Source organism: Falco rusticolus, chromosome 4 (assembly GCF_015220075.1).
Source record: "Falco rusticolus isolate bFalRus1 chromosome 4, bFalRus1.pri, whole genome shotgun sequence".
Lineage (NCBI taxonomy): Eukaryota > Metazoa > Chordata > Aves > Falconiformes > Falconidae > Falco > Falco rusticolus.
The window spans coordinates 51,579,342-51,599,094 of NC_051190.1; the positions used below are offsets into that span (position 1 = coordinate 51,579,342).

General features: G+C 59.6%; 1 protein-coding gene and 5 non-coding genes across 6 annotated transcripts; all 6 read right to left on the reverse strand.

Moving 5' to 3' along the window:
- Positions 1-667: 667 nt before the first annotated feature.
- TBRG4 (transforming growth factor beta regulator 4) lies at positions 668-15,825 on the reverse strand. The gene is made up of 11 exons (XM_037386062.1): positions 15,738-15,825; positions 14,495-14,995; positions 10,983-11,300; positions 9,542-9,713; positions 8,620-8,777; positions 7,953-8,063; positions 6,229-6,373; positions 4,424-4,666; positions 3,586-3,697; positions 2,511-2,625; positions 668-850 (listed from the first exon to the last, which is right to left on the reverse strand). The coding sequence occupies exons 2-11, from the start codon at positions 14,933-14,935 to the stop codon at positions 749-751; spliced, it is 1,917 nt and encodes a 638-aa protein (XP_037241959.1). The 5' UTR covers positions 14,936-14,995; positions 15,738-15,825; the 3' UTR covers positions 668-748.
- Positions 924-1,060, reverse strand: LOC119147921. Its single transcript, XR_005104233.1, has one exon. It is a non-coding gene; the product is annotated as a small nucleolar RNA SNORA5 (small nucleolar RNA).
- On the reverse strand, positions 3,927-4,067 carry LOC119147919. Its single transcript, XR_005104231.1, has one exon. It is a non-coding gene; the product is annotated as a small nucleolar RNA SNORA5 (small nucleolar RNA).
- On the reverse strand, positions 4,940-5,077 carry LOC119147920. Its single transcript, XR_005104232.1, has one exon. It is a non-coding gene; the product is annotated as a small nucleolar RNA SNORA5 (small nucleolar RNA).
- On the reverse strand, positions 10,204-10,341 carry LOC119147917. The gene has a single exon (XR_005104230.1). It is a non-coding gene; the product is annotated as a small nucleolar RNA SNORA5 (small nucleolar RNA).
- Positions 13,917-14,044, reverse strand: LOC119147922. The gene has a single exon (XR_005104234.1). It is a non-coding gene; the product is annotated as a small nucleolar RNA SNORA5 (small nucleolar RNA).
- Positions 15,826-19,753: the final 3,928 nt, after the last annotated feature.

A 19,753-nucleotide genomic window follows, 5' to 3' on the forward strand; every position in this document is an offset into this window, starting at 1 on the left:
CCCGCGCCGTGACTCAGCAGCTCCGGCGCCGCCGCGGCCTCCTCCCCGCACCGTGTGCCCCCCCCCCCCAGGGGAAACGGGCAGCTTGGAGGGACCAAGCCGTGCCCCTCAGCCGGAGGGGCTGCAAGGGCCCCAGCAGCAGCGCGGTGGCCAGATGGCCACTAATCCGTGCCCAAAGCCCTTCCTGGCAGCCGGCTCCGGTGCGTCATGGCACCGAGGGTTTTCCTGACCCACCTTGTCCCCCCCCCAGCCCAGGTGCACGTGTCCTGCGGGACACGGGGGACACCGCCTGTTGGGGCAAGAGGGGGAAGCCATGAAGTCACTGGGCCATGCTCAGCACCCAGAGCAGGATCTGACCCTCCCCAGTTAGAGAGCACAGGGGCCCTCCCGTGCCCACTCCATGGGTCCCGCCGCTCTAGGTGGAAGCGGCACAGCGCAGGAGCCAGCCTGGCCCCCTTCCCCACACACTGCGCTGCCCCCCAGCTGCCCCACTGACAGCAATAAGAGAAGCCAGGATGGCTCTTCATCCCAAACCCTGGCTCCGGCCTGCCTCCTCCAGGAGCTGAGCCACAGCTGTGGGGATGAGGGTCCTGGCAAGCATCGGTGCAGTGCCACCTCCCCCCCCCAGGAAAACACGTCGCGGTGTGCCACCGGGGGCCCCCCCAACTGTGGCACTGTACAGCGGTGCATTTATTTGAACAGGTTTTCCAACAGAGGTGTTGCCGGAGAGGCCGGCAGAGCGGTGCGGTTAGCTCGCCATGGCTTTGGCCGTGGCCTTGCTGAGCTTGTCTCTGAGGTAGGCTGTCCGCTGCCGCTCCAGCTTCAGGTCCAGGAACTCATAGTGGGGAACCTGCAGCAGGGAGAAGAGGAGACGCCATCAGAGCCCCTGAGACACAAACAGAGCCCTGCATTTGGCCACCAAGGAGCATCCATAATTTATTTAGATCCCTGATGTCCCATGGCAGGGACAGGGGGCCCACAGAGCATGGACGTGGCTGTGGCAGCCATTGGGCCAGTCCCCATCGTGGCATAAGTGGGCACCAAATCTGACAAGGCTGTGAGATATGACAGCAGTGGCGTCCACACCCAGGGGACCAAAATGCAGACAATTCAGGACTGTCCCCAAATTAGCCCGTGTCACCACCACCGAACAACGGGCTTCTGTGAGCAGCTGGGATGGCACAAAGCTCCAAAGTGGTACGGGCTGAGCGGCTGCGGGGCCAGCCCCGGTGACCACCCTTCCCCGTGGCAGAGGAGGATTGATTCAGGGCAGCACCTCCACCTCGGGGACCACGCTGAGCACCAAAACCTCCTTAATTTTTCATGTGAGATGCAGAGGACGTGCAGGGCTTCATGGTCCTACCGCTGGCCCATCCCATCCTCCTCTCCATGGCTGCTCCCAGCAGCCCCAGCCTGGCGAAAGCCAGGTGGAATGTTTATTTGGAGTGAATTTGAGGCAGGAGGAGGGCACGAGGGCTGGGGAAGAGGTTCAAGAGCCTGGCACTTGCTTTCTGGCTGGACGGCTCCAGCTGCGTGAAAACACCGGCACCGGGACGCCGTTCCTCGGCAGTGCTCCGGCAGCCTGCACGAGGGAGCAGCCCTGTCTGGGGGGATCCCACCGCCCACCCCTCTCTGGATTTAGTAGCCAGGAGACAAGGCTGAAGCTGCAGGAAGTGATACTTCCCCTCCTCTTCCTCCTCCCACCTCCCCCCTGCCCCAGCCAGCCAGCGCGGGGGCTGTGGGGGGGTGGGTTATGCAAGTGCCTGGGAAAACCAGCGCCGGTGAACCTCAAACCTCACTTCGCATCAGCCTCAAAGCACGGCAGCAGCGCCGAGGGCTGCAGGGAGGACACTGGGGAGGTGCTGAAGCTCGGGGCCCTCATGGGGAAGCAGAGGACAGGCTAGGGAGACCACTCTGGGGAAACGGCGATGCCGCTCTGGGGGGACACGTGGCCCTCCAGCCCAGGAGCCATGCTGCTGGCACACAGCTCAGCCGAGCTGGGGCTGACCCAGCTCCGCAGGGCAGAGGGACGGCTCCCTGCCTGTGAAGGCAGCACCCAGCCATCACCCTCCTCCCCCCAAGGAGCCCGCAGGACAGCAGGGCTCGCTGCCTGCCAGGAGAGCTATAATTACCCCCGGGAAGCTAAATAACGCATGACCCCACTGGAGCCCAGGGCCTCGGTGCAGGGGATCAGCGCCCTAAGACCTTGTCTGCTGTCCTCCTCGATTACCGATCCCCACGCTGCCACCTCCGGGCTGCCTAACAGGTGGCCTGGAGGGGATCATGGCAGCTAATCCTGGGGCAGGCAGGGTGCTGAGCCACCCCACAGGGAGCTGTGGGCACCATGGAGCGCTCCAGGCTGACGTGGGGCTCTGCCCTGCTGTGTGGGACCCAGACCCATCAGGAAGGGGAGGGGAGCAAGAAGGAAGCTGGTGTGCCCCTCAGGATGGTGTCCGCTCCTCCATCTCCATGGAATTAGAGACCCCCTGATGTTCCCCACAACTACTCACGTCCACCACGAGGAAACCGGCTGCCTGGATGTGGCGCCGGGCCATGACGTAGCGACCCAGCAGGTCCTTGCTTCTGTTGCTGAAGTTGGGGAACTCCCACCGGAGGAAGGCGACCCTGGGAGATGCACGGGGGAACAGGAGGCCATGAGATGTGAGGCTGAGCATATGCAGCCCAAGTGGGGCTGGCAGCAGTGCCCGGATTGTAGTCATGGACTGGTTTGGGTTGGAAGGGCCCTTAAAGCCCCCCCAGTCCCACCCCTGCCACGCGCAGGGCCCCCTTCCCCCAGCCCCGGTGGCTCCCAGCCCCGTCCAGCCTGGCCTTGGGCACTGCCAGGGCTGGGGCACCCACAGCTGCTCTGGGCAGCCCGTGCCGACGCCTCGCCGCCCTCACAGGGAAGGATTTCTCCCTCAGCTCTGATCTCCATCTGCCCTCTCTCAGCGCAAAGCCGTTCCCCCTTGTCCTGGCGCTGCAGGCCCTGCCAATTGCCCCACGCCACTGGGACACAGATTTGTCCTGCTGGAGCCATTATCCTGCCTCTCAGCCATCAGAGAAGCACCAGGACAGCAGCTCAAGCACAATTTATCCACAGCCCAGGCCTGGCAGCAAGCTGAGCCGGGCAATGATGCCTTTTCCAGGCAGGAAAGAGGCAGCTCAGTCCCCAGGGCCCTGCAGACAGCCGGGCTCTGTAGTAGACAGCCCTGGCAGAAGCTCTCTTCAGAGAGAAAACCACTGCCATGACCAGTATGTGCCCCCCTCCCCTGCTGTGCCTCCACTGGGCTGGCTGGCAAGAGCAGCCTCTGGCTCCAAAATGTTACCCCAGGGACACTGGCAGAGCTCTACCCCAATTTCTGTCCTGTTCCCACTCTCTCCTGCTCTCAAGCAAGGGGGGGACGTAGCTGGGCACAGCATCCTCAGCACGCTGGCAACCCCTGCAGCTCTGCCATGAGCCACTGGCCACGGTGACCAGGAGGTGCAGAGCCCACAGATCCTCAGCACCACGAAGGCACAGCCCTCCCCCTCCTCTCCCCCCGAGCTCCTACCCAGACGGCGGGGCACAGCTGAGCCCAGACCCACCTCCTGGCACCCGGCGGCAGTGGCTTTGTCCCTTCTGAGCAGAGCAGATGGGGAGCAGCAAAGTCCTTCAGGGGGAGAGGTTTATTTTCACTGTTCACCACCATCTCGGCATCTGCACAGAGAGGAGGGAACAGAAGGACTCCTGAGACCCACCTGGACACTGCTCACACCATCTGCCCGGAGGCTGGTGACGCAGAGCGCGCGAGGTCCCATGCTCCCTTGCCAAAACCCCATCCTTGCTGAAGCCATGGAGCAGCACCGCACGCGCAGCCAGGGTACAGCCCCCTCCTCACACTGCCAAAGGGCACCGTCTGCTTCCTATAGATCTCCCTGGGCAGAAGACATGTCCGTGGTGTGATTTTATCCCCCAGTGTCCCACAGTAAGGGGACGTGGGTCCCGTGGACCACGGAAGTTGCTGTGGCAGCCGGTTGGCCGGTCCCCACCATGGAGGGAGGCAGGGACCGAATTTGACAGGGCTGCAGGAGAACAGGGAGCTGGGGGAGCTTGGGTGGGCTGCAAAAGCCGTGGGTGCGGCAGGGAGGGCAGGGGCACCAGCCGTGGTGCTGCCCGGCTGCAGAAGGGCTTTTCTCCCGCATCTGCTACCCACAGCCATGCCCTGGGCTGTGGTTTCTGCTCTGCCTTGAGAGTCAGATTCTGGCAGGAGATGAAACAAGACAGGGCAGCTGCGATGAGGAGGCAGAGGGGCGTGAGGCTAAAGAATGAGGGGGGATAAAGCCTGGCAGCCGTATCTGAGCCCTCAAATTGAGCTCCCTCCCCCAGGCAGAGCCCCGTGGGGTCCCGCTGCTGCCTGCGGAGGTGAGGAGAGGACATACTCACCGATCTGCCAGCCGTAGATGGTGCTGACATCGAAGCGCCCGTGTTCCTGGTTCCCCAGCACCCCTGCCAATGCCTCCCGCAGATAGCTCTGCAGCATGGTGACCTTCTCCCCCGCTGGCTCCGCAGCACTCAGCATCTCCGGTGGCAGGAATGGCCCCCGATAGCCGGGACTTTCCAGCTTGGCAGCAGCATTGATGTGAATGAGCTTCACTTGTAAGTTCTGGGCCTTGAGGGACTGATCACCTGGCAGGAGGAGAGAAGCAGAGCTAGAGACATGGCCCATAGCAGGGTCTGAATCTTCATCCAGTGGCCTGCATAGCCTGTCCGATGGGGATTCCAGGTTCTGATGCCCCCGTGATGGGTCCCAGCCTGCTGGCATGGAGATACAGATCTCCAGAGGCCAAACGCCGGGGGAGTTCCTGGCCCTGCTCCAGCTCTGGGCACTCGCAGGAAGCCACCACGAGCTGGCCGAGCCAAACAGGCTCCTCGTTTGGTGGGGGCAGCCCCATTGGAGCCCAATGTCTGTGGTGTGATTTTATCCCTGGGGTCCCACAGCGGGGGATGTGGGGCTCACACACTACCGAGGTTGCTGTGGCAGCTGGCTGGCCAGTCCCTGCCACAGAGGAGGCCAGGACTGAATTTGACAGGGCTGCACATCCCCAGCAGTCACCGTTTTGTCAGGAGACACCAAGCCTTCCTGTCTCTTCTTGAGGTCTTGGGGGAAGCACACAGGTAGTGCTGGAGCAGAGCTGCAAGCTGTGATCGGGGCATGTGATAGCCACCACAAGGTCGGGGGCAACGTGTCACCCTGCTGTGCTTCAACCCTGCGAGCGCTGCTCCAGCCATGTAACATTCGACTTCAGGCTGGGCCAGGGGCCGGCAGAAGAGCAGCCAGTGGGCAGAACCCAACCCAGGGAGCCAGGCAGAAGAGAGCACAGGGAACGAGCAGTGAAGGCACGAGCAGCACAGCATGGAGGAGGATGGCTTGAGTGGATCCCCTCTGCCATCACTGTCTTGTTCTCCTTCGCCCCCATCACACGCAGGCACAAATCCAAGGGGCTACTGGAGCTGGAGGCCATGGCTCTCACTAGCCCAGCTCCGCTGGTGCTGCTGCCCTGCACAGAGCTGTGGGGGGGGATCCATGAGAACCACTCCCAGTGAGATTGATTCACAGGATGGCCGGGGCTGGAAGGGCCCCCTGGAGCCCCCCCAACCCACCCCCCTGCTGAAGCAGCTCTCCCAGGGCAGGCTGCACAGAGCCACGTCCCGGCGGGTTGGGATGGCTCCAGAGAAGGAGACCCCACAGCCTCTCCGGGCAGCCTGTGCCAGCGCCCGGCACCCTCCGGGGAAAGAAGTTTGTCCCCAGGTTCCGCAGGAGCTGCCTGTGGTGCAGCCTGTGCCCGCTGCCCCTTGTCCTGCCGCTGGGCACCCCTGGCAGGAGCCTGGCCCCGTCCTCCTGCCACCGCCCTGGAGGCGCCTGTGGGCATCGATAAGGGCCCCCGAGCCTGCTCCTCTCCAGGCTGAACAGTCTGCTCCTCTCCAGCCCTCTCGGCCTTCCCTCCTGTGGGGAAGGCTCCCGTCCCCTCATCAGCCTCGCAGCCCCCGCTGGGCCCTCTCCAAGTAGTTCCTGGTCCCTCTGGAACTGGGGAGCCCACCACTGGACACAGTTCTGGGAGAGTCCCTCCTGGTTAACAGTTAACAACCTGTTAACTCAAATTTAGACAGACCAGGCTCAGTATCCCCACTCCCTGTCCCAGGTCTGAGGTTCTCGGTCCCCGTCCCACCGGCAGAGACACTCGGCTCACCTCGGATCTGAGCGCAGAAGTCAGGCGCCAGCACTCGCTGCAGGTAGGGAGCCTTGGCCTGCTGCAGCACACAGAGCGACCATACCAGGTCCGTCAGCAGGTGAGGCTCCAGGCTGTTCAGCTGGCCCTGGAGTTCCTCGTGGACCTGCAGAGAGAGAAACCAAACAGCTCAGCTCAGCGTAACGCTGCTGATGCCTTGATCTTGTGATCAACACGCAGGTCTGGCAGCTTGACAGATCCCTGAAGCATTATGGTGCACCTGATGGGTGCTGTCTCCTCCACAGCTGTACTTCTCCCCTGGGTCATTTGAAAGATTTTAAGATCGCTCTAACATGGCCCTGCAGCTCACGAGCTGTGGGTCGCTGGACCGGGATGCTGTGTTGCTGCCGTGTCACTGCAGCAGCCAGGGGTAATGCACTACTGCGGCCAGCCCTGCCACAAGGGTAGCGTTCAGAAAAGGGAGGGCTGGAGGTGATAAACCCCTTCGGGGTCTGCAATGGAAACCTGCTGTAAGCAGAGCTGGAGGGGTCTGAAACTGTATCAGTGGTGTCTCTGTGCCTGTCCAGGAATCACAGCAAGAGCCTGAAGCTCTATACCCTGCAGGGGTTTCTACTCTTTAAACCAGGAAAACTTTTCCACAATGCCTCAAAACCGAGTACTTTTGCACTTGCTACAAAATGCCCCTTCACAGTGACCACGAGTAATGCTGGCAGGGGGAGCCCAGAGCCCTGGATGCTACTTCCACACCTTGCCCTTCTCACAGCCTCAAGGAGACCTGCTGCCCAGGCTGGCCTGGCCACGAGGGAGAGGCTGCCCTGGGGTGGGGTGCAGCGTGCTGCTGGTTAGGAACACCCGTGTACCTGGTCCCCTTCTCAAACTGCGCATCCATTGCAGGGGGGCTGGGCAGGCCACGCTCCCTCTCTGCCTGGTGCTTGGCCAATGCCCGCTTACTCAGCAACAATGCAGCTCCTCTCTGGAAATCATCAGCATAAATCTGTCCCCAGGGAGGTCAAGGTGACTCCCTCCTCCACTTCAGAGGCCAGCCTGGCTGCCTCCACAAGCCAGGGAAGGCAGGAGGATGCCAAGGACAGCGTCTGCTCCATGCTCACCTCCTGCCAGCCTCTTGCTGAACCGTGCAGGAGGCTCCCCCTCTGCTCGGCTATTCCAGCTGATCAAGCCTCCTCGCCCCAGGATGCAGCAACCTTCCCCCCAACCAGGCAGACAGCGAGTATGTCTGCCTGCGGCAGCCTCTATCCTTCTCGACAGCTCCCCAGAGCCGGGAGAGCAGCCCCAGCACTACCAGACTGGGGGCCTGGCACAGCTGGGAGAAGCCACACAGCTCTGCCAGCAACGGGCGTGCAACCATCAACACCTATGGCCTCATTATAAAGAGCTAATTACAGCAACCAGAGTTCAGGAGGGAACGTAAACACCCACACACTGCTTGTGTCTGGTGGAAAAGTGAGCCCGTGGGGCTCAAGCCAGTCACGGACTAATCGGCTCAGCTACTGCCCCGCACGCAGCCAGGGCAGTGCAGTGCAGGTTTCTCAGCCTGGCCTGAGTTCTGGGCTCCCCCTTCCCATTTCCCACACCATTTACAGCTGGCTCAAGCCATCTGACACCCACTCTCACACGGGGACGTGCTAGAAGGAGATCTGCTGCTGCCTTTCTGCTGACTAGGGAGGGAGGAAGGTTGACGAAGAGGGGGAAAGGAGGAAGGTTACCATGCTGAAGAAGTCCTCGCTTCCGCTGGGCTGGAAGTTGAGGCGAGCAAAAGACAGGATGATACTGCACAAGAGGGTGACAGGCAGCTGCTTGGTGTTGTCCAGGGCATACTGGAAGATACAGGGGGCAAAACCAGAGGTTTAGATCTGTCCTACTTGAGTACAGACAGGAAAAGATTTAAAGCGTCAGCCAAGGATGCATCCAGCCCCGTGGCAAGATGGGAAAAACACAAGGCAAAGATCTTTTAGTCCTTCCCTGGGATTTTATACTGGCACAAGGGAAAGCCATGAGTGGAAGCAGAGCTCTGTTAACAGTCTGGTACAGATGCAAAAATGCAGACATGTAAACTGGGGCAGAGCTGGGAAGGCACCTGGGGAGGGAAGCGGCGCTGGCATTCGGGGCTGGAGGCTCACACAGAGCTGAGACTGGCCCCAGCTCAGTGCGGATTCCCAGTGCTGACTTCAGCAGAAGACGAACAGCGAGTCCTGTCAGACTCAATTACAGCCGCTGGCTGGGTAGGGAAAACAGTGATGACATCCCAGAGAGCATCTCTGGAGAGGTGGGGGGAAACTGCTCCCATCTGGGAACTGGGGTGGATAACAGTTGTACTGTTGTACTGGTGGCAGCGGGGGCTTCCCTGTCCCCCCCAGACCCTCTCCTCCTCACCTGTGCGATGGCCTCAAACAGTGGCAGGCTGAGCCACTTGAGGAGGGCGAAGGATCTGATGCAGCGCGTCACCTCGATGGGCGCCATCGTGGCAACGTGGGGGTGCAGGTCGGTGGCTATCTTCTGGAAGACCTGGGGCTGGTGGAAATTCAGTTTTCCTTAAAGAAGCAAAGAGAAAGCGGCAGCCACTTACAAGGAGCTGGCATGGGAGCCGTGCCTGGATGGGTGGTGGTGGCACAAGGGAAAGCACAAAACTGTTCATTAGGAGCCAAGGAGGCTCAGAGAGCCGTTTTGCCTCCCCCAGCTGCCTCGGCCCCATCCCTTCTGGTCAGACCAAGTCTCTGCCGTGTCCTGCCGCACCCACCAGCTCTCAGTCCCAGCGCCAGCTCATGGCTCCAGCCTCCACCTAGTGCTAGTAGCAGATTTTAGCCCCAGTGTCTCCATCTACAGATCCTGCTCTGACCAGAAGAGCCCTGAACTCACTAAGGCTACCAGGAACGTTTTGCAAGTGAGGTAACAGGGGCCAGGGCTCCCCAAGAAAATCCCTGGCCACGGGAGGAGGTGAGAAAGGATTTGGGGCCATTTGTGGGGATCCTGGCTCACTAGCTGCCTACACTGCAGGGAGAGGGGCTCCCTAAAGCCTCAACCACCCTTCCAAAGCACTCTCTCATTGCAAGTCCCCTTCCTTCCACACACTGGAAGAAAAACAGCGTACCTGGGCTCACTCTGCCTGTGCTTGGAGCTGGAAATTGCCCAGCTGCACTGGCTGACACACTAGGTCCACCCTAACATACCCTGCCAGCCTTTCTCCTTCATCTGGCTGTGGTAGCAACGCTATCAAATCCCTGCTTGAGTGCCCAGAATCAGCTGGACTCTGCCACACGTAAGGTCCAGCAGGTCCCAGTACAACCGAACCACTTACCATAGGCGAAAATCAGGTCCATCAGGACGTTGAGGCTGAGCTCAGAGTGCTTCTGAATCAGGTGATAGGACAAGGCTCGGAGCAGAGGCACGCAGCGCCGGTTCTGGTAGGCTAGAGCCAGTGTTATTTTCCGGATGTCATCAGAGTTGAACTGCTCAGCAATCTCCAGAGCCTGCCAAGAAACGTTTTGAGCAGGAATGTAAAGGGAAAGCAGAAAGCAAGGTGCAGATACCAGCTTTATACGGAGTGGGATGCGCCGTCGCCACGGGCTGAGCCCCTCCAAGGGTGATGGGGACTGTAACTGGCGAGTGTTTAGCATGCAGCGAGGCTAAGCGGCTGGCAGTGAGCGTGGCAGCTCACACAGAGAGAGGGCAAAGGGAAGCAGACCCTTGTCCTCTCACCAGAGCTCAGCCAGGATCTCCCTGCTGCCAGCTCTGCCTCCCTCAGCTGGCAGAACCTCAGTGTCCGGCACCCAGGCACAGCAACACCCTGTCAGGCAAAGGCCGACAGAGGAAAGGCACCCGCTGCCGGACCAGCACCCCGCTTTCCACTGTAATTTCCATCTCATTTGCAGGGTGCTAACCCAACACTGCCGGTCTGGGCTCTGCATAGGCTGACAACCCCCACCAGATCCAGCTACAGCATTCTGCCTCATCACACACCTGTGTCTGTAGCATTTATCTATGCCCGGAGTCCAGGGAGAGGGACAGCGGGGCTTACGAGCTACAGCTGTTGCTGTGGCAGCTGTTTGGCCAGTCCCCAGCACGGGTTGGACGAGGACTGAATTTGACGCAGCTGCAGTCAGGGCTCCTGTAGCGGCTCTGACCCAAAGGACATTTCCCTGCTCCTGCAAGCGACAGAAATAGGGACCCATGGAGCACCGGAGGGGACAGACCTGTCCCCTTTGAAGATGACAGGTGCCCAGGGCAGCCAGAAGGCAAGGACAGTATGGACACTCCTTGTCTTAGCTCCCCTCACAGCCTGGCTTGTACAGGGAAGCGAAGGATGACATTTTTGGCAGCTGCATTATGCTGGCTCTGCAAGTTACCACTTGCCAGCTAAGGAACTTTGAGCGCATTCTCTGCAGAACTGCCACAGCTGCAAAGTAAAACGCATCATCTCAGCCCACGTTCCAGCAATGCAGACCAGTGTGAGCACCCACTCGCACCAGTATGGACTTGGAAGGGGTTGGTGAGCGCCAGGTCCCCCACCTATGTGGCTCCTCAGATGGAAACCCCTGATAGAAGCACCCATGCATGGGAAGCTGCTTAAAGAGCAACTCGTAACCACACACCGAAGTACTCTGGAGCAGCGACGAGCGCAGCCTGTGTGGAATGCAGGATGGGTGAAGGGGACGGGGCTCTCCCTCCCACTGTCATCAGCTGCGGGAGGTGGCCTGTCTGAAGGGAACGGAGGCAGAAAGGAGAGCCCCAGCCCGTACCTTGTCCTCCAGCCGGTCCATCAGAGTCGGGGAGATGTGCCCGACCTTGCTCATCAGCATCACCACAGTTCGGGTGCCCTCAAGCTCCGTCCAACGCAGCTCCAGCTTCTTGATGACTTCATTCAGCAGCCTGCTCTCCTTCCCCAGCCTGATCACCAAGAACTCTGCCAGAGAGGCGAGCTGCTTGAAGGTGAGGCGTCGCAGTCGCCACAGCACCTCCTGCTCCACCGACTGCATCTCCCTCCTGTTTCTGTCCATCCCCAGAGAGTAGAGACTCTTCAGGAGGTTCACCAAAGTGTTATTCCACACCTGAGAAATCTGGCAGCAAAGGGAAATAAGAGAAAGGTGTTGATCAGAGACAGCACGAGAGTATTCAGTTGCCAGCCACACCAAACACCAGGCAATGCTCTCTCTCCAGAAACAGCTACACAGCGTCGAGCTGGAAGCAAGAGTCCTCCTCGGTCCGAGGACATCCAGCTGTCCCTCACCATGACGCGAGACCTGTGCTCCTGCACAGTCGTGATACAGACTGGAGCAGCCTGGTGCCCTGGTGAGGAAGAGGAACCTCAATGCCTGTACCACAAGCTGAAGGCACGCACCGATCCCAGCAGCGTGGATGAGCCTCGAGAGGTAACCGCACGTCGCTTACAGAGCTGCCATAGGGGTGGTGAACTCTCTCTGCCTCAGAGGAGGAACTTACACAGATTTGCCACCAGCTGGGTGAAACATTTAACTAGACTTTCCGCTCCTTTAGAGGCACTTAAGCTGGTGGGGCTGGTAAAACTAAGAGTAGTGGGGAAGTCTTATAGCTCAGGGGCAGAAACTTGAGGGTCTTAGGAGAATGCCACGGGACTCTGACTCACCTCAGCACCTCAGGTTTACCCTAAAAGCCCCGATTTCTCTCCATGTTACTGAAAGGAGGCTGTGCACTAATCCCACTGTTGAGAGCAGCAGGATTTGCCCAGTCCCACACTGCCCACTGAACTTCTCTGGCCACTGCCGGCTGCTTTCCCACCAGCAGCTGATGCAAGGCAGAGCTTGTGGTTTTTCATCAGCCATTGATCTTCCAGCTTCTGTCTCTTTCAGCACCCATCAGGGAATGCCAGGCACCTCTATTTCCAGCCCAAGCTTCCCCAGCTGTGCTCTGCTGCTGCCATGCAGCACTAAAAGGCAATTCCAGCCTGAAAGCTCTTCTGATTTGTGTAAAACCAAACCTGATCCTTAGCACAACATCGGTTCTAACGGGCCCTTCAGAAAGCATCACTGTGCCAGCCGCCCCGCTAGAGCGCAGCGCTTGCTTGACGGAACATCCCAATATTACAAAACTATTTCAGAAACGAGGAGTTGCTTCTCAGAGTGACCGTGCAAGGAGGCAAGGGAGGCAGGGCCATGAGATGTTAAATTTCACACAGGAGACACCATGCGGGTTTGGACAAACAAAGGCTTAACACTCTGGCCTGTCCAAACTCCAGCACTTCCACTGCCATGGCAAATTCCTAAAGCGGTGCTCAGGAATGGTTCAGCACCCTAAGCACAAGAACGGCCTGAGTGCTGCCAGGCTGTTCTGCTAAAATCTGAAAAATCACAGACCAGGATGCAGCTGAGAAAACAAGCAGCTCCTGTCACTTGCCTGGGGTTACTTGGAAGGTCACAATGAGAACCCGATGGCTCCCCTGGCTGATCCCTTGCCTTTGTCACCCACTCACATGTACAAAACTCACCACACAGTCTGTTAAGAGCCCCTTCCCTCAATACTGTCTTGGCCCACACCTCATACACTGCTCAAAATCTCTGGCTCCTCTCCACGAGGCCATTGCAAGCCAATTAATTTTAGTTTTTTTCCATCAGAGTGTCTTTGCATCTACACAGTGACCTCTTACATTTGGTTATCTACGACTGCGTTTGCAGTTAACAGCTTGTTGGAGAAGGATAATAGTGTTTGCAGCAAGTTTGCTTTCTTTACAGCTCAAAATCCCTAGCCACATCCCTCTTGGCAGTTTCCTACAGTTCGGTCACACTGCCTTGCTTGTCATTATCACTCCTGCAGCGCACCAGCTTGGCTTTGCCAGCTCTGGGGCATCCCTTCCCTATTGAGGGGTCCCCAGGGACACGGGCACCCCTTTGATCTGCGGTGATAGTGACACAGGACCGTGTAGATCAGCTGGAGTAGTACTTTCACCCCAAACACAGCAGCATGGAAGCATTTCAGCTCAACGGAGCTAACCGGGCACCCTCAGGACAAATCCTACCTCTCTGCTATCCTTTGTCAGGTTTTGGGGAACAGAGATCATGGATCAGGAGAAATATGATGCATCTGCAGAACACTTGTACCCCAAGAGAGAGCCCTGCCAGGAACCTCATCAAGTTCAACGAGGCAGGTTCACAGGTCTGGGTGACCCCCAGTACCAGCACAGGCTGGGGGATGAAGGGATTCAGAGCAGCCCTGCAGAGAAGTACTTGGGGTACCGGTGGGTGAAAAATGGGACATGATGCAGCCACGTGTACCTGCAGCCCAGAAAGCCCCCCGTGCCCTGGGCTGCATCCCCAGCAGCGTGGCTGGCAGGGTGAGGGAGGGGGCTCTGCCTTTCTACTCTACCCTCTGGGGAAGAGAACGCTCCAGGGAGACCATCTTGTGGCCTTTCAGTATACAAAGGGGGCTTACAAGAAAGACCGAGAGAGACTTTTTACCAAGGCCTGTAGCGACAGGACAAGGTGGGAATGGCTTTACACTGAGAGAGGGCAGATGGAGATCAGAGCTGAGGGAGAAATCCTTCCCTGTGAGGGTGGTGAGGTGCCGGCACGGGCTGCCCAGAGCAGCTGTGGGTGCCCCAGCCCTGGCAGTGCCCAAGGCCAGGCTGGACGGGGCTGGGAGCCACCGGGGCTGGGGGAAGGGGTTCCTGCCTGTGCCAGGGGCTGGGATTGGATGGTCTTCAAAGATCCCTTCCAACCCAAACCATCCTGTAACCCCATGATGTGGGGCCCACAAGCTGCAGGTATTTCTGCAGCAGCTGGCTGAGCCAGCAGCAACCACAGCAGATGATGCTGAATTTGATGGGGTTGCTGAGGTCTGACAGCACAATGTGCCAGGCACAGTGCACTGCTTCCCTTCAGATGCCCCATCTTACCTGCTGGCTTCTCTGCTGTTTGCCTGAGTAGCTCTGATGTACCTTTGCCACTAACTGGCAAAGATGCAGCTTTATCTTACTGACAGAACTGAAAATTCACAGGAGCAGGAGCAAGGCAGCTTTTAACGAAGATGATCTCTCTGCTCCGTTTTGTCTCCAATATGAGAAGCAGCACTTTTAGATAGAAACAATCAGGTATCCTGCCTAGAGCTGGTAATTTCACCTCCTGGTCCCCTCAACTTCATTTTTCACTTGGAAAGGGAGAAGTACAAACCCTAAATGAGCAGCTGGCTCCAGCTGCCCGCGCTGTTCAATCCCAGGAGCACTCTCTGCTTTCCACATTGTATTCTTTCCCCAAAACGCTTCTGCAGCCAGGAGGGAACTTACCTGGGAATCCATGATGCCAATGAGCTGTTGGAAACGTTCATCCTGCAGAATGCTCTTAGTTTCCAGGTTTTTTTCTGCTGCGAGCCGGGAAAGTTGAGTAATTACTAGGGAGGATTGGTTGCTGTTAAGAACATGGAGCTCGCTCAGCTGGAGGAGGTCCTGAGGGCTCGTGGCTGTTTCAATAAGTTCCACGATCACTCTGTGCTCTGGGTTTCTGGTGGTGTCCTCCACCTGCTCTTTAACCGAGAATCCATCTGCCCAGCTGGAAGGGCTCGAAGTATGAAATGAAGCAAAAGGTGCTTGAGGCAGAGCTCTTGCCACTGCCACCTTCCCAGCTGGCACCAGCAGAGAAGCTGGGACTGCCGAGGGGGGAGAGATGAAGGCACTGAAGTGCCGCCAGCAGCAGCGTCGCACCAAGCGGGCTGCCATGGTGGGAGGCATGGGGGAAAGGAAGGTCGGGGGTGGTAACCAGCTGGTGGTCAGCGCCACATTTCAAGAACTCTATGAAAGGAAAAGAGACACTTTAGGAGCAGGAGAATTTCAGAGATAAAAAAAGAGGAAGCAGCCAGCTTCTGGTAATGGTTCTGAGGAACGGACTGTTTCGACCAGCAATACTGGATGTGAAGAGGCAGTGAAAGCTTTCTGATGATCGAATGGCAAAGCACTGCTGTGGATGAGGCTATGTGCTTCCCTGCTGGGGCTAACCTGTTGCCAGACCCCCTCTTAGGAGCTGCCAAACTCCAGCACTGCTCTCCAAGGCAGCACACAGCCATTCCACAGTGGCTGGCAGCGGGTCTGGAGCACACCCAGCCCCTCACCAGTCTCAACTGGGCCTCACCCAGACCTCCAGGGACACAGCCCCATCTCCCCAGTTACTCTCAGTTTTGCAAACACCGCTCTCCCTGGGTTCCTTCCTTCCCTGCCCAGCCCGTACCCCTCAGAGCCCCTGGGCTTGGCCCACCCCTCCCAGGGCGATTCCCCTCAGACTCCCCCGGGCTCGGCCCACATCTCATGGGGCTATATCCCCTCAGAGCCCCCCTGGGCCTGGCCGATTACTCCTAGAGCCCCCCAGGCCCGGCCCTCCCCTCCAGGACAGGGCCCAACGTCCCCCAGGCTCAGTCCTACGGCCCCGAGCCCGGCCCACCGCCCCCAGGCCCTCACCCCCGCCCCCCGGGCCCTCACCCCCACCCCGCGGGCCCGGTCCTACGCCCCCGGGCCGAGCCCGCCACCCCCCGGGCCTGACCTCTCCCGCCCCAGCCGCACGCCGGGCCGGCAGGGAGCCCCCGCGCGCATGTGCGCCGACGCACACCGAGAACGTCAAGACGCCGCGGCGACTCTCTATTGGCAGCGCCGGCGCAGTCCCTGACGTCATCGTGCTGCGCCGAGCGCCTATTGGCTCAGGCGGCGGCACTTCCGGCGCGGGGCGCGAAGCGGGCCTGGGCGGGCGGTGCGAGGCGTGCGGTGGCTGTCGCCCTCCGCCGCCGCTCGGCGCTGCCCCGGCGGGCTGGTCGGGCCCCGGGCGCGGCGGGCGGCCCTACGCGAGGCCGCGGGTCGGGCTGGGCCCGGCCTCACTCCCCAGGCCGCCATTTTGTGAAGCGGCGGGACCGGCCCCGCTGCGGGAGTGGGGGGGGCGCGGCCAGGCTGCTGTGGAGCTGCCACTCGGCGGGGCCCTTGTGCCCCCGCGCTGCCGCCCCTCCCCCCTCAGCCCCCCAGAGCCTCTCCGCGGTAGCCCCTCCGCCTGCCCGGCCTCTGGCGGGGAGGGTTCCCCCCTCCAGCCCCGCTGGCCGTGATCTCCCCCCGCTGCTGAGGCCTGGCCGGTAAGGTTACCCGGGGCTGCCCGGCCTCCCCGCGGCGCTTTCCCTCACCGTATCGCTGCCCAAACAGGTCAGGGATCGGCTGTGGGAACAAATAAACGACAAAGAAATATGTGAGATGCCAGGAATGAGGGGCAACGCAATGGGGTGGTGGTCAAATAAAGTGAGAGACTGATTTATGAGCGTGTTATTTCTCACGGCTCGGGGCCTTGGTGTTTGGTTTTGGGGATTTACTTGATCCTCCTCCCAGCTGGTGGGGGGTGCTGCCCTGAGAAGGGCAGCAGTAGCTGTGTGAGCATGGGGTTACCCTGACCAGAACTCACTAAATTTTCCCTTTTTGTTCCCAAAATGGCCTGGCAGGGTTTCATGTCTGTTCTGAAATACATGAGCCTGCTAGGGGTTTACACAGGGCGCTTAAAAATACTACTTGCAGGTCTTGATAACTGTTTTTGGTGGCCGCTAAATCCTAAGTGTGAGCTGCAGGAAAAGAGAAAAAAATTTCCTTCAGAGGCCTCGCGTGCCCTACACCCTCCCGTGGGACCCGGACCGCTGCACTGAGCGCTGTCTCCCTGTGGGGAGTGGGTGCTGCTCGGCCACATGTTCCCTCCTGAGAGCTGGAAGGATTTTGGTTCTGATAAAAGGTGACCGACTTTGGTCACCTTGACATTGTGCTGCAGAGGGGTAGGAGCCCCAGCAAGGACCTCTGGTGCTGGGTGTCTCATCCAAACCCAATTTGCTGCATAATTGAAGAATTCGGAAGGAATTTGGAAGAACTGGAGAATTTGGGAGGAATTTGCCTCCTCCAAAAACTTGTCTCAAGTTGAAGAAGCGCGGAAGGGCTGGCAGGGACTGCCTCCAGTTGAGTTTTGAGTATCTTCCAAAACCAGAGACCCCACAACCCCTCTGAGCAACAGGTTCCTCTGCTGGCTAATGGTCACCTTAGTGTCTTCTGAGACCCCCAGGGCCACATGTGATGAGCTGCTGGGCATTCCCCACTGTGTCCTGGTGCCTGGGCTTGTTCCTGCCCTGGTGCAGGATGTGGCAGTTCTTGTTGAACCCCGTGAGGTTCCTGCTGACCATCTCTCCAGCCTGCTGAGGTTGCTCTGGGTGGCAGCACAACCTTCTGCTGCCTCAACCACTCCTCCCAGTTGGGTGTCAGCTACAAACCTGCTGAGGGTACACCTGTCCCATCATCCTAATTGTTAACGAAGATGTGAAACAAGATGGGACCTGGTGTGGACCTCTGGGGAGCACCACCAGTGACCAGCCTCCCCCTGAACTTGACCACCACCCTCCAGGCCTGTCCTTTGAGCCCATTTTCAGTCCATGCTGATGGTTCCCAACCACCTTCTTGTTGGGTACAACCTCTGGTGTGTCCAGTTCTGGTCCCCACAAGTCAAGAAGGAAGCAGACAGAGTGGAGAGGGTCCTGAGGAAGGTCAGAATGATGGTCAAAGTGCTGGAGAGCCTGCTGTAGGAGGAAAGGCTGAAGGAGTTTGGTCTCTCCTCCCTGGAGAGAAGACTTGTGAGGGGACCTCATCACAGTAGTCCAGTACTCAAATGGTGGAGGCTTCCAAGGAGCCACGTGGACAAGACAAGGGGCAGTGGGTACTGGGAGAGGTTTCATCTCAACTTGGGTTGTACAGTGAGACCAGTTGTTCCCTGGAAGAACCTTCCAGGGACACAGTAGAGTCCTCATCGCTAGAGGTCCTCAGGACGAACCTGGATGGTTTGCAAGATAATCAATCCTATCTAGGGTCCCTTCTTCATGGAAGGTTGGACCTGGTTGCACCTGGATCTTTCCAGGGCCAACCTAAGCTGTCCTATGGGTCTGTGATTGACAGCATTTGTCCCTGAGGACTTCCCGGATGCCACCCACCAGCTCTGACCTGGGTACACTTGTCTCTGCTTGATTTACAAGCTGCTGGGAGAACATACCTGATGGTCTCCACTGGCCACACAGATCTGAACTTGTTGGGTGGCTTTGGGCTTCTGCTCGCTGTGCATGGTGGAGCAGGTGGGGGTTGAACAGAGGGTCATCTTCTGGGCAGGGTTCCTTGATGTTTTCCTGGAGGTTCCTGCTTGGCCTAGGAGAGGGCGACCGCTCCCAAGGCTGTTGTTTGGTCAAACCCACTTTGTTTGCCATGAGGGATGGATGTCTTCACCGCTCCGCCCAGCCATAAAACACCACCACCACCACCACCACCCTGGGGGCTAGAAAGCCCCAGCCGGCCGTGGGGCAGGGTGGCTTCTTTATCCAGCCCTGGGGGAGAACAGGAGTGAGAACCTCAACGTGGTGTCACCCTACCTCCCCATCAAACCTGGGTCAGCTCTTTGGTGGTCACCTTGAGGTGCACCTTGCCCCAGCATGGTGGCTTGTGGTACCTAGGGCAGGCAGACTCCATAGAGAATTGTTTGGGTTGGAAAAGACCTTTAAGATCATCAAGTCCAACCATTAACCCAGCACTGCCAAGCCCACCACTAAACCATGTCCCTGAGCACCACATCTACAGGTCTTTTAAACGCCCCCAGGGACGGTGACCCCACCACCTCCACGGGCAGCCTGTCCCAGTGCCTGACCAGCCTTTCAGGGAAGATGTTCCCCAACCCCCAATCTAAACCTGCCCTGGGGCAAGGTGAGGCCGTTTCCCCTTGTCCTGTCACTTGTTCCTGGGAGCAGAGACCGACCCCCCCTCGCTGCACCCCCCTGTCAGGCAGCTGCAGGGAGCGAGAAGGTCCCCCCTGAGCCCCCTTCTCTCCAGGCTGAACCCCCAGCTCCCCCCTGAGCCCCCCCCAGGCTGGTGCCCCAGCCCCTTCCCCAGCCCCCTGCCCGGCTCTGGACACGCTCCAGCCCCTCAGGGTCTGGCTGGTGCTGAGGGGCCCAAACTGAGCCCAGCATCCGAGGGGCGGCCCCCCCAGTGCCCAGCGCAGGGGGACGGGCACTGCCCCGGCCCTGCTGGCCACGCCGTGTCTGACACCAGCCAGGGCGCTGCTGGCCCCCTTGGCCACCTGGGCATGGGGGGGCTCGTGCCCAGCTGCTGCCCCCCAGCCCCTTCCCCGCCGGGCAGTGCCCAGCCCCCTGCCCCCAGCCCGCAGCTCCTGGGGCTGGTGTGACCCCTGGGCAGGGTCCAGCACAGGGCCGGGGTGACCCCCACACAGCTGGGCTCGGCCCCTCGGCCGGCCTGCCCGCCCAGACCCCCTGCAGAGCCCCCTGCCCCCCCGCAGGTCAGTGCTCCCCCCAGCTCGGTGGTGCCTGCACACACTGAGGTGCCCCCGGCCCCCTGGCCCAGTCGCAGCCCCTGCGCTGAGCCCCGGGGAGCACCGCGTGTGCCCGGGCCGGCGGGACGTGGCTCCGCTCCCCACTGCTCAGCCAGCCACCTTCTCACCCAGTGTAGGGTCCAGCTGTCCAAGCCGTGAGCAGCCAGTTTCTCCAGGAGATGCTGTGG